At 31.0% G+C, this 15,292-nt stretch overlaps 1 protein-coding gene across 1 annotated transcript in view; it reads right to left on the bottom strand.

The window, feature by feature from the left end:
- LOC143193400 (uncharacterized) overlaps nucleotides 1–14,111 on the bottom strand; it is a 134,377-nt gene extending 120,266 nt beyond the window's left edge. Inside the window, exon 1 of the mRNA XM_076399604.1 lies at nucleotides 13,769–14,111. Coding sequence (XP_076255719.1) covers nucleotides 13,769–13,896 — 128 coding nt within the window. The 5' untranslated portion in view covers nucleotides 13,897–14,111. The remainder of the gene's footprint in view (nucleotides 1–13,768) is intronic.
- Between the last annotated feature and the right edge of the window lie 1,181 nt (nucleotides 14,112–15,292).

The raw sequence follows: 15,292 nt of genomic DNA, 5'->3' as shown, positions 1-15,292 counted from the left end.
TACGACTAGTGAAATCTGTTACAAATAAAATCGGAAAGTATTTACCGACGCACCTGGTAGCTTCATCGAGTAAAAATTACCAGAGATATTCGACTTTAAGATTACCTATTAGAAAAAACATAAATTACTATGGAGGTCTTCGTGTAATTTATTGAATGAAACTATGTTTCCCTTAGTACTTTATTAATAACACTAACTATTATAGATCTAATTAACTAAGGAAAATGTATGAATGTTTGATTATTGAATAGATGGTTGTTGATTGAATGTAAGATGCTTGAACGTCGAAAGATGAATGCCTTTGCTGTCTATTTTTCTGCGTGCCCTTGATCGTTTTTGGTCAATCTTATTCTGTGGCCAGTTCGCGATAAGAAGAAGAGGCCTGACGTTACCTCAATACTTTTTTTCCCTAACCTCATATATTGGTAATAAGATACTTCAATTACGTGAATTAATCTATTTTTAAGCGACTTCGAAAAAGGAGGAGGAAAGGCCGATTTCTCCGGCAGTTGTGGACCGATTTTCAAAATTCGTTTTTATTCGAAAGAGCGCACTTCCGAGGTGGTCCTATTGGAACCAAATCAGTATATGTTGGGGGAAGGGGGCGAAACCGAAAGAATTGCTCAAATTTCAAAGGCACATGCAACGTTTTCAAGGACCAACCAATACAAAAATAATAATATAATTTTGTGACATATACACAAAAAATTAAATTACCAACAAACAAATCTAAATTAATATAACTGTTTGGGTTCGGCACCGACTTCAAAGTAATGAGTTGGTAGTAGTTAAAATAATATTGTAAATAGATAAATAGCTTTAGATTATTATGTACATATTTTATTTTAAAACGTTTTTTTTAATCTAAGTTTGATTATTTTTTAAAGTTTTATTGACTTTCTTAAATTTTATTGTTAAAAATATTTTATTGTAACTCTACTAACATATAGACGACGTCATATTAAGATAATTGTATAATAATAAAAAAACACATTGTTAATTTTCCAACAACAAAAGTTAAATTTTTTAACCAATTTTCTTAAATTCTCAAGAAACAAAACTAAAAACACCTGATGTAACAAAGTCGTTTTAAACCCGAAAAAATAACATAAATTTACCACTAAAAACCCTAAAACTAACTTAGAGAGCTGTTAAATTTAATCATTACACTCTAACATATACAATTACTTAAGAACATTACCTATTTCAATAAACTATTTGTAAACCACCGAGAACATACACACATACACCGACACAGCACTGCTTCAGATAAATAAACATACTTAAAAATACTCAGAACGCTGTTATCGGGCATCGAATCATCCAACATCTTCCTACAACATGTGTACATCACGTCCCGTTGTTTTTCAGCGTACAGAGCGGCGGCAGCACCTATCTCTACGAACCAACGAATTAATATCGCTTTTTCATAAGCATTTCCTGCTTTCCTGCCAAAGATCCAAACAATCTCGTTAAATGAGCGAACATTTTTTAATTAAAGAAAGTTTTTCCTATAAATCAAGGTTCTATACACGATATATATATATATATATATATATATATAGGAACTAATATCCTGTCAATTCTCCCGTCGACTACATGTATCAATTATAAGTCGAAATAAACAAGTTTTATTCAACCAGTGTTTTTAGTTCTCGTGCAAATTCCTTCCAAAAATAGTAGTCAGTGTTTGGATAAACAATAGCAGCGACAGCCATTCATTTCGACCGAACGACCGACCTGACAAACATTTCTACAATTGGTGACTCCGACGTGATCAAAGTGCCTAACAGGTAAATCAGCTCAACATAAGCCACTCGACAGGTACTTGGCACGTGCATGGAAGGACAGCACGATGAATGGAACCCATCAACATCACATGGTCGACGACATCCCACGAGACTAGCCTGATGGACGAAAACCACAGAAGCCCATCAGGTATAACGTCAACACAGTACACACGTAAGACCATCACGACGACGTCTCGCTCTCTTTTCTTTTCTCCACCTCCTTGTAGCAGTACCACTTCCACAGCGCTACCGCACTTCCTCTACCTAACCTAATATCCCGTCAATTCTCCCGTCGACCACATGTGTCAATTATTCGAAGTCGAAATAAACAAGTTTTATTCAACCAGTGTTTTTAGTTCTCGTGCAAATTCCTTCCAAAAATAGTAGTGAGTGTTCGGACAAACAATCGCATCAGCCATTCATTTCGACCGAACGACGGACCTGACGAACATTCCTACAGTCTCATTAGAAACAAGTTAGGACCTGATGGGAGGAAGGGGCGGGAGGCAAAACGTCAAATTTTAAAGGCACGTACAATGTTTTCACATATTTTTTTATCTAAAATAATCGGATATTGGTCTCGAAAAATCGGAAGCAGTTCAGCGTAAAAGCCTTTCAATTTGCTTTTTAAGCACTAACCATATCATAGAAGTAGCTGAAACGTTGTAGGCAACTATTTCTATAGTATAATGATTAGAACGTTAAGCTCACACGAGGAGATCGCGTTTTCTTGGTTCTGGTTTGATTAGAACATTTGTCAAATCACCTAAACTAGGTAGCGGACTCCAAGAACCTGAAACGTTCCTTATTATCAATCATTATTTCTTTACTCCTATTTTTCCTAATACGGGCTGTACCTTTACTTGGACTATACATTGTAATACTTAATAAAATAACTACGTAATTTATTGAGTAAATGTTTAACACTAAAAAGAGAAAAATAAAATATTTTTAACAAAAAAATTGAACCGACTTCGAAAAATAAATAAGGAACTCACTAAAAAGTAAAAAATAATCAAACTTAGATTAAAAAAAAACGTTTTAAAATAAAATATGTACCTAATAATCGTTGTAATAACTAAATAAAAATAAACAAAAAACTTATTTAAACTATCTACTACACGTATTTTATATTCTACTATATTGGATATTTTCATTTTGGTCATGTGTAACATGCTGTATCGTATAGTTACTGATGATGCTGATACACCTACTTAGGATGCATCAGCTTCAACGCAAAAGGCGAATATGACTCATGACTACAAGCTAATGCTCTGTATTTGGAGGGATCAGTATACTAAAGACACAATAATGTTTTTCTTCGGCATGATAACGCTTGACCACATGTTGCAAAACCGGTGAAAATATATTTGGAAACGTTAAAAAAGGAAGTGATACTATATATAGAACTATATTCTGTCGAAGTAAACCCAATTCCAATTTAAAAAAATTGATACTATATACATTAATCAAACTATTTTCCAGCATGTTCCACAACTCCTTCCAATCATTCTGGCAAGATTGCCACACCATCTTGAAAGTTGTTTCCAACCATCGATTCATTTTAGCACTTCCTCGACCTTTCAAAACTGAGTGCCAGCCAAGGCATGCTGCACTGATCTGAATAAGTAATAATCAGAAAGGGCTATGCCTGATTCATCAGCGGCTAAGATGTCTGAAAGTTCTTTGGGAATTTGAGTTGGGTTTTCATCAAATAAATCCTGTAATTCATTGTTTTTGAACATTTTTGTTCTTCTGGGCTGTTTTCTGCAACTGACATCAAAATCACCACTTTTCAATCGTTGAATCCTAAACCAACAACTGAGATATGACGGATTAGCAATATCATAAACCTCTAAAAGTGTTCGATGGGTTTCGGCTACAGATTTCTTTGAATCAAACAATAAAAATAATAAATATAAGAAATGCTAACTTGAGCGTTCCTTCATTAGCGCCTGTGTACACTGAATAACTAAATAATACTATAGTAGAGGTAAAGCAGTTATTTTATGTAGGAACAAACATAGAATTTAACAATTGTTTATATTGACGCTGATCAAAATACACGCAAGGACCCGATATCTCTTATAATCGTTGGTATCCAAATTCTCGATATGAGTATCTGTTCATGGATAATTAATCGATAAACATTCTTGTGGTCCACAGTTCAAAACTGAAAGACTTCTACAATTTTATTGAATTTTATTATTTTAATTATTTTAATTCTTTTTGATATTTTTGGATATATATGTTATGTAATACCGCCCTGACTATCTGACCATCTGTGTTAAAACTGCCTGAATAGTGAACATTTTTTTTTATTACTCTTCGTGAGTCCACAATCTGCCCTATTGGCAATAAGTATTTCTTCTGTTTATATTATATATACATGGCATGTAGAAAATCACTTCATTAAGCAATCTTCTGTATAAAATATTATCTTAATTAATTAGTCTTATTCTAATGCTTATTCTAAACTCTACATATGTCCAGTAATCAGATCAGGTGGTGTTAAACGTTTTAGTCTACGCACTTCACTATCACGTCGCATATTTAGCTGGTTAGCGAGTACATTGGGATGCACTGACATTTTATAAGAACTTTAAAGTGATCCGCTTCGAACAATTGGATTTTAATTGTTTCATAGCTCACTGTTTTAATTGTGTAGTTCGTAGTAATGGTTTTCAATAAGTCATGGATGTTTTTTATTATTCCTACCTTATAGACTGTTATTGGTGGTGGTTTGGGAACAACTTTTTCAGGGCTTGGTTGTATGTTCTTTTCAATTTCTTCCGACAGGTTGCTAAAACTGTTTTTTGTCTCTATCGGTTTCTGTAACCAATAGTCACTGATTCTTGTTTGTTTCCTCGCGATTTCTTCTTCTGGACTTCTCAGTCGTTTTTTGTTAATGACTGTAGTCCATTCTGATGGTGGAGTTTGCGTTATTGCTGTTTGTTCTAATCTTATATCAAAGTGTGCAGGTGATTTGGTTGAATCGCTATGGTTTGCCATTTTTTAATTTTTATTATTTTATTTAATTTACTTCCAGAGGATAAAAAAATAAAATAAGTACATTGTTTATTTCACGCACTTCATTTTTCACTTACGTTATTTTAGCTCTAGTTTTTGACCAAAAATACTATAAATGGATTTCAAAAGGACTGTTGTAAAATAAGATGAAATAATTTTAAAACACTAATAAAAATTAGATGCAGTCCTTTTGTCTGGTCACGTAAACACGTATTCACTACACTTTAGGTCCACTGAGAGACGGATAGCCGCATCTGTTATGCGTTTTTAACACTCACTTAAATAACCGTAATAAAATACTGTTTTTTTTTAAAGAAAGGTATCTTTTTATAGCTTGGACCGTATTGACAATACGTCTTCACCCTACGAAGGTTGGAACTGAACTATCAATAGTGAACATGTGAGACTGATTGATCTGTTTTCTAATAGAGACACCCTCAGTGTCGCTTTGTATCGCCATTCAACAAGTCGTCTCTTCTTTCCGTAAAATAAAGCAAGCGTTTTTAAATACAATAATAGTTTGTTTTTGTTTAATATCCTTTGTACCTTCGTAAGCCACAAAGGTGCTTTGGTACTTCGTTATTTTAAATTCTCATCAACATAATGATAATGTTGCAAAGAAGAAACAACTTCCCGTATGATTCTTATTTATTTGGCATATAAATGACGCCACCTCCTAATCTTGCTTAACCTACAGAGCTGGCAGATTAAAGATCATCGCAAAAAAGCTAGTGTTTTATTGAAACGAACCCATCATATAGTCCAGATCTGAGCCTCAGTGACTGACGGCTGTATGCTAACCTCGGAAAAATGTACATTGTTGAATGGAGTTGAATTTTGCCTAAAATTTGTGGTCTTATTCGATAGACCCTATACTTATTGAATAGTGTTTATACGTTAAAAACTGGGACTACTTTTTCACACATCTAATATAAAATAATCTAACCAAAAACAGCATCGATATCAATCTACCGACAATCCAGTTTTGACGAAAATATGTGGGTCATAGCTAGTTAATTGGCCGTAGCACCGAGAAGAAAAATATACCGTTCGTTGCTTTTTTGTGCGCCTTATAATTTAACCGATACCGATACCACTACCGAAATAATTAACGACTTCCATGGCAGTAAAGGATCAAAATCGTCTCTTATATAATCATTAAGATAATCAGCCGAAGACGAATTCGTGAAGCAGGATATCATTAAATTCAAACATTCGCACTAAAAAAATTACTGAAACGTTACGACAATTTCCTATAAAAATAACAGTTTCCCATTTAGTATTGTTCAGTTATTTAATATATACACACTCTAATCTGAATACATGGGCTGAAAAGTCCGGGCCTAACAAAGAAAACGCGTTTTTTTGTTCAAAATTCGCTTTATTTATCAACGTAATGCTAATCATAACCAAAACAGATGTTCTAGTACAAAACTTTTTTCCACCCGCAATTATTTTGAACTTCTTGATATATACATTCGCAAAAAAATGGATACATTAAAAAAGTGATTATAAATTTAAAAAATCCTTTTAGTATACCAAAATCCATCACCAGAAGTGTTCTTCATTTTTGGTTAGTTAAAAATGAGAACAATAGTTGACTCTAAGTTGTTCACCTTACCATAGAATATTGACATAATCGCATAATTTATACGTCACATATCTGTATCATACCGCAATGAAAGTAGTTATGTAAAACAGGTAACTTCCTTGTATAAGCATGCTTGCCAACTGTTCGTATGCTTTTTAGAAGAGACATGTTCTTAATACCACTGCATTATTTTAACGTTATACATGATGTCACTCGGAATGTGACGGCAATGTCGCTTTTTATCTGCACCGATGTTAAATTGTTTTCCACTTGGTTGAAAAGTATATTTCTTATTGGGATTTTTAATAAGCTTTCGATATTCTCCAACAGATAGCGCTACTGAGACTGGTTTATGTGCAGGTTCTTTTAGCAAATGTTATTTCACTATTTTATTCAATAAAAAATATATCATGGAAGGCGTAGAGAACTACAACACCCAAAAAGTATGAAAACGAATAATATAAAAATTATGAAACGTTTGAAAATGTTATCACAATTTTCAAAGCCATAATATTAATGATACTGAGGCTAAATGGTTGTAGTTTATTACGATTTACTGAAATCAAACAATATCATCATGGAAAGGAATTTGAAACATAGTACTAAAGACTAAAAATTTATCTACACCATCCACCATCTTCACCGGATATCCTGACTATCACTTGTTCCGATAGATACCACATGAATTGATTGAACAGCACTTTTTATTGGTTTGGACTAGTTCTGAACACTGACATCATGTTTACCATTTCTGCGTACAAATAACCATCTTATTTGAGAAAAGAAATCAAGTAAACAAGGAGAGCTTATTCAGTTTCCTAATGTAATATAACCAGAAAAAATAAAGAATTGAATGTGAATATTAAGAATATTTACATCACATACGCTATATAATCAATAAATAAAAGTATTCAGGAAAAGAACTTTGCTTCAAACCATCAGATTGATTGAAACAAAGAAGTCTTCTCAGTTGTCTTTCGTGGTATAACACAAATGATTCTTCAAATGAAGTCTGCTAGTGCTTTAAAATACAAGGTTAATACCAAAAATGTTCAGAATAATTGGAATGATTCATCTCTGATTATTTTACTATTTTTGGCTATTTTATCCGACTTTATTATCTTATCTATTTATTATCTGAATATTTTAGGTTTAGATTAGCGATTTCAGTGTTAAGAACATCGCCAAAAAAAGCAAAATCAAGGTCAGTTGCTTAAGGAGGATCATCTCAAGACATAACATGAGTGATCTTCAAAAAACTGCAAATTGTGTTCATCAAAAAACATACTAACAAAATCGAAACCGCAAGTCATTTGTTAGTTCAGCAGTAGTTATGATTTACATCGATCAACACGCTTGATTTTTTGCTATCCAATTGAGAAAAATCGGTATTTGTTTAATTGCATTATTTTATTTTTAATGTTTTTGAAATATTTTAAAAATTACAACAAAAGCTACAGATACAAAATTAAAAATATTTTAAAATATAAGAAAATAAGCTTTCCAAAGAAAAACTAATTCCAAGAAACAATAAATAGGATTTTCGAAACACCAGATACGTTTATAACGTTTTATGAATATTAATGATATCAGATACACATTTATAATGTATTCCTTTTATAAATGTTTACAGTTAGTTGAAGTATCATACCGTTCTCATGCACAATCGACCATTGTACTGATCAAAGTTTATTTTTTGGGTTCATTCTGAAAACTGTACTAGAGAATGTATGCTTTGAGTTTCATTTACATATATTTAGCTTGCAAATTGGTACATGTGAAGGTGTCATGCAAGAAATATTCTACGAAATTTGTGAAAGAATTAATAATACCATTTAATTTTTGTCATTATATATTTTATTATTGATGATAAACACGTTAACAGATGATAAGCAGTATACATAAGCAGTTACGTATGATAGATAGTTCTAGATAAACAATTGTATTGATTAAATAACAAATTATAGTATAAACGATCATATTTTAGCAGTATCTAAAATATACTCTAAAATGTGACAAAAAAAAGATGCAGCAAATTGACTAATCAGCAAGTTTTTCTCAAAATATTTCTCTCTGTTTTTAAGACACCTCAAATTCTATTTAAAACAAGGTTTCATTTTTGTCCTGTAACTTTACAATATTTAACCAATGATAAAACAGCATATACAAATATAATATAGAGTTTTTGCCAATCTTTTACTTTTAAGCACGATATCATATGTCATTAACTATTCCTTCTTTCTTCACACCCATAGCTTTTGAAATATATAGAACAAAAATCAATTGATGGAAGACGAATATGTGAGTGAGTTTAAAAATCATAACAAAATTAAAAATAATATAGTTATCGTATAAACTAACCGCTACTGTCGAAATATCAATCTGCGAAAATCTTAAAATTGATCATCTATAGTCAAAAAATATCACTAAAAAGTTGACCTAACCTCATATAATACAAATAACATATATACTATCACTATTTGAACATGTATTTGAAAATGAATCGTATGAAATAATATTCCAAACTATTTCAAAAAGTCTGAATATTATATTGAACAGAAATCAAAATTATTCAAGAATTCAAAAAATTAACGTCTTGTCGCAGAGTATAAAAGACAAGTAACCCATTGACACAATTTAACTAAAAAGTAAAACTGTTTTCATACTTTCTACCTAATATTTTGAAAATAATTTAGTTGATTATAAATTAAAGAAAAATTTAAATTAAAAAACAACATAAATAAACAAATATAACATCAAAATAGACTTTTTTAAAAAATAATCCTAGATAGTTAAAATTAACATGATACAATCTTCTTTTCATTAGTTCCAAAACAAATGAACATTAGAATAAAATAAACACCAAAATTATTCAAGAATACATTTAAAAGTAAATCGACTTATTATCACAGCGCTGCGGCATCAAAAATTATTGATAAAAACAGTGAAATTATTGTAATATGAGTTAAATTGAATATTCAAAAAGAAGAATTGTAAAAAGAGTCCTTAACCTTAGATAATGCAAATATAAACTTACTACAACCATTTGAACAGTTTCAAAAATAATCTTCTGTAATCAAAAGTAACAAAATTCAACATGGCACAACCTTTTTTTTACGGATTTCAAAAAGACTGAATGTTGGAATCAAATAAAAATCAAAATTATTCAGGCATACTTTCAAAAATTAACGTATTACTACAGAATATAAAAGACGCGTTAGCCGTTGACACAATTTAGCCAAAAAGCAAAATTTATAGTTTTTATACTTTCTCAAAAATCAGGAAAATTTGGTGGGTTGCAAATGTTAAAAAAATTATTGAATGATAATCATAGTATTTCATGTGGACACAGAATAGTGAAAATGAGATTAGAGTTGTATATCAATCAAAAAAGAAGATTTTTTTAAAGAGTTCTTAATCTCGGATAATAAATATTAGTACAAACTTACTGTAACCATTTGAACAGTTTCAAAAACAATCTTCTGTAATCAAAAGTAACAAAATTCAACATGGCACAACCTTCTTTTCACTGATTTCAAAAAGACTGAAAGTTGGAATGAAATAAAAACCAAAATTATTTAGGCATACTTTCAAAAATCAACGTATTACTACAGAATATAAAAGACACGTTAGCCGTTGACACAATTTAGCCAAAAAGTAAAATTTATTGTTTTTATACTTTCTAAAAAAATCAAGAAAATTTGGTCGGTTTCAAATGTTTAAAAAATTATTGAATGATAATCATAGCAGTTCATGTGGACACAGAATAGTGAAAATGAGAATAGAGGTGTATCTCAATTAAAAAAAAGATTTTTTTAAAGAGTCCTTAACCTTGGATAATAAATATTAGTACAAACTTACTGCAACCATTTGAACAGTTTTAAAATTAATCCTCGGTAATCCAAACCGAACCTAACAAAATTCAACATGACACCTGACACAGCTTTCTTCTCGCCGATTCCGAACTGACTGAATATCAGATCGACAAAAACAAAACGATTCACGTATACTTTTAAAAAATCAACGTATTACCACAGAATATAAAATACGTTTTAGACGGTGACACACTTTAACCAAAAAGTAAAATTGATCGTTTTTTATTTTCGTACTTTCTAACAAATTTTACGATTGAGCTGCACATTTTTGCATAGAAATCTGTTGGTTTGGCGGCAATGCGACAATCATGCTAAGCATATGTTAAAACCGAAAGGATTGGCGGCAGCAACAGATCCGATTGCAAACAATTTAATAAGCCAAACAGCGACGCCTGTCATTTAATGCTAAGCAGCTTTTCGACCTACTGAAAAAGTGGGAATCTGTTTTCAATTTCGACTATGGTAATTTTATCGTTCAAACATAGAATTGCTAATCGGTGTCCAGATCCGCTTCGAATGAGAATGTTGTGTCATTTGGGACACAATAGTTTCGAACAAATTGTTGTTTCTGACAATAAACAATGGATGGTGACACTTATCTAGCGCTTTTTTTTCAATATCAGCATTAATCAAGCAAACTAATTAAAAGGATGAAAACTTTCCGATATAACTAATAAAGATACATTACTATCCACAAACCCAATTGTCATTTGTTTCCATTATAACTTTTTGTATGCCAACAAGCCTTCTGTGATCTCTTAAAAATAGTCTAAGATAGTTTAAAAGTGATTTTAAAGAGTTAGAAACATGAATTAACATTGGCTAAGGTTAACTGTCATTTGACAGATGGTAATAGCATCTCATTTTGATGTTCAATAAACACTGGTACATTACATATCTCGAAAATTAATTTCAAAATACAAATACAAATATACTTACTAATATATAAAACAAATATAAATAACGATAGTGCTTCCAATAAAACAGCCAATGCACGTCATCAACACCGTAAAATGTATTTTCAAATTCAGTTTATAAAAACGTAAAATGCCTTTTAAACTCAGATCATTTTTCTCATTTTATTATTTAGCATTACTCTAGTTAAAAATAGACAGAATGAAATTTGATGAGTCCAAACTTGGAACCAAATCGGTCGACACGATTGTCATATGTAAATGTAAATATAGTAAAACAATTCTAACCTACAAACTATTGTGGCTGTTTAATTAATTGTAATTTAAATCTTTCAATAAATATCCATTAGATGTATTATATTGTTAAAATAAATTATATTTTCTACCGTTATTTTTGTTTCATTATTTTATTTACATTCGTATTTTGTTGTCAGAGTCAAAATAAACGAAAACTTAAATTTGGTGCGGCAACGTTGCATTATATTGGAAGGACTATATATAAGTATATAAAACGTATATAACCTTTAATTCTTATGTTACAGATACAAAATATTTTTTCAAAAATATTAAAATTTGCCATTTTTTGTCATTTTTCATTCGTTCATTTTTTTTCATTTCACCGCAAAATATATATATTTATAGATAACAAATTCTGTCACTTTCGTCGTGAAAATTTGCTATTTTTGTCCTTTTTAATTATATTACTGTCATTCCTATTCAAGCTATCACAGATTAGTGGAAATTACATGGATTGTACAAACTTTTGCGTTGAATCGAATGGTATTATAGTGATTTTTGAACAACCTATAGTATTTAAGATGTACATTGAAAGTTAGTAAATTTACCTTTACGTCACATATCTTTAAAATTACAAATAGTAAAGCAATTTAACATATATGTTCGTTTCTTTTGTACCAAAATAAACACATTTTGAAGATTTTATGTTTATCCGAGAGATAAAAAAGTTGATATTCATGTTTTGAAATAAAACTTTATCCAAAAGATAATAATTTACAACTCTCACAACTGCTACACCGGTGTGTAATATGCATTATGCCGCGCCATGTACTCCACGTCAAAAGTAGACATATTTCGATTGCTTAATTTATTTGACAATTTCTATGTGACTTATCCATACCCATATTGATTAATAACAAATTACGCCTTATCCGAAAATCCGTGTCCGTTTTTCCATCAACTATTAGTACTAATAATGATAAATTTCAGATAATGAAATATGTATATAAAACATATAAATCTAAGATATTAGCGATGCTCTACACACCATTTAAATTCAACTATTAATATCTATAGGGTTTGACTGCATGTGGGTTGTTAATATAGTGTGGGAATTACTAGATTCACGTGTACCTGTAGATCTTAAATTAACATAATCAATATGTCTGTTAAGGTCAGTAAGATATTTAAGAAAAGTATTGCAAATTTTTGTTTATAAGTTTGTAGATTTATTTATATTCATGAATTTTTGCATATCTATTATGCAAAGTTACTTATTTATTTGTATATGTTTTCACTAAAAAACATTACTATTACTATTATTATTTATATATTTTTATTACATAATAACGATTAGGTTAGGTGTCAAGTTAGGTGGTTTTATCAAGTAATAGCTTTTTAACTAATATTGAAATATAATAGCTACAAGTTTGTTGTTCTAGCTTTTACGTTATTTCAAAGACTATCTATTTTAAATTCAACAACATAATTGCAATTTGGCAACGGGTCTATTAATAAACATTCAAAAATTTTGCAAACTTCTTTCAATAGCTGTCACTGCAATTACAAAACACTGAAATATTTAAAATCTCGACACGCTTATAATAAACTCGATAAAATGACGCGCTAGATTTAGTTCAATAGGTTCTGTATTTAAAAAGAAATGGATTTTATATATACGACAAACATATAGTTACTTTGTTATTATATATTAAATTTTGTTTAATATCAAATTAACACTATTATTATCCACTATCAGCCGCACCAAAAGTATAACAGAAACTAAATGAAATATTTTATTTTAAATAACACTGTAAATATTACAATCATTGAGGGTTAACACAAATGCTTTTTTAAACAAATGCATATTTGGTAGCATTGTATATCTTATCTTACATTAGCTACATAAAATAGAATATACCAATATCATTGATGTCCTAAGGAATTAAACTTTTATTTCCACTTTGTATTCTATCGACATTCACGGGTGTTGTCATTTGTCAAAACATGTTTTTTGACATTGACGTGACGATTTTTGCACACTATGGAATTATGTGTTTTATTTCTTACTAGCGAAATGACAGCAAAAAGTTGGAAATCCATAAACTATTATATACATATACATTTGAATATGACCCGTTCTTATTATTATAACTATATTTGCAACGAAGATGATAGAATAAAAGGTACATTTTAACAACTATTTGGAGACGTTGTGCGCTGCATAACACAATATTTACATTTTAGTTTTGATGTCAACCAAACATAAACAAAGAAACAAAAGATAGCGGCGAAACGGCACATTGAAATAAGTTGATGTGATGGGCTTACCTTGGAGCAGTCTCATTTCCGTTCCGGGTCTTAGCCAGCGCTTCCTGCACCAGCGTTTTGGAAGGTCGGGGTGGTACAGGCGGTGGCGGCTTGAAAGCTCTCCCCTGAGCGGTACCGTTGGATCTCATCGTTCTGATCGATCAATCCGTCTAAGTCATCTAATAGGATTCACCGAAAATTCACTACGACACACTGACATCAACTATTGACTGGATGTTGGGTACAATCGAGGGGGTATCGTCACTGACACCGCAAATGATTCATATACGTGATTTAGATGTACCGCGAAACGAAATCAGCGCGTACGACGTAACCGAACACAACTCCACTCGCCGTTTGACTGACGAGCCAGCGGTAGGGAAAGGACACAGCTGCATCTGATCGTACAGGTGTCCAAAGTGGGGGAGGCGTGCAATTGTTGTGAATACCGGATCGCTGGGTCCTTCGCGAACCGTAAACAAAGTTGTAAAAAAACTCGAAATTTACAGGGTGGGCGCGTGACCTGCTAACGGTAACGTCATATATAAGGGTCCCGTTATATAATAATATTGCCATAACTCCGCAGTAAGCTTGATGGGAGGGACGTTCGCTGTTTTGATAAAGCTCGGAACTACTTGAAGCACAGTATTACATTTATATATACAAGTGTTATGTTTAAATAAATACGAAATATGACATATCATGCATGAATAATTGAGTAACTTCTATTGATTAATATAAAAAATGTAGTAATATTCCCCAAAAAATTGCCTACTTATAAATCGTGAACTTACACAATTAGCTACTATTTGTTCCACATATTCATCAGGCCAAAATAAAATTGATCAATTATATTACACAGTTAATTTACCTTCAATATTTCAACATTACAAAAATACTACCGGTATATAACACTTCCAGTAAAACAGCTAACGCAAGTCATCAACACCATTATTTTTCTTTCTCATTTTCCTAATAGCATTGCCCTATTTAATTAAGAACAGTCAGAATGAGATCTGTTGCGTCTGAACATATAACCAAATCGGCCTATAAAATTCGATTTGTGTTGGTACTGAGCGACACCGTCCTGATATGTCAACGTAAATATAAAAAACAACCCTAAGCCACAAACTATTGTGGCTGTCAAATTAACTGTAGTTTATTTAATCCACATTAATGAAAACTTAAATTTGGCGCGGCAACGTTGCCAAATTTTGATGACGTGCATTGGCTGTTCCATTGGAAGGAATGTGGCCGGAAAAATTACTTTGTATTAAATTTTTATGTAAAGCAATTTCGTTTGATGTTAAAACGTTTGTGCTGTCGTGCAAAAGTTTACTAACAAATAAAATTTCAATAACAATCATATCCAACATTATAATTTTATAAATAATATTGCAAATGCCAAAATAAAAAATAAGCAACAGCATAAAACAAATGAAACAAAAATCCAACATAACATTTATGATATGTTTGGAAAAAAAGTAATTATTCATATAAAAATTCAAACACATATGTACCATTTTCATTAATGACTTTTTGGCA

The sequence above is a fragment of the Rhynchophorus ferrugineus genome, unplaced genomic scaffold (genome assembly GCF_030347505.1).
Source record: "Rhynchophorus ferrugineus isolate W39M unplaced genomic scaffold, kcgeb_rfMv2 rfM3, whole genome shotgun sequence".
In the NCBI taxonomy this organism is placed as follows: Eukaryota; Metazoa; Arthropoda; class Insecta; order Coleoptera; family Curculionidae; genus Rhynchophorus; species Rhynchophorus ferrugineus.
The sequence above is the reverse complement of the archived record's forward strand: the minus strand, read 5'-3'. Positions and strand labels throughout refer to the sequence as shown.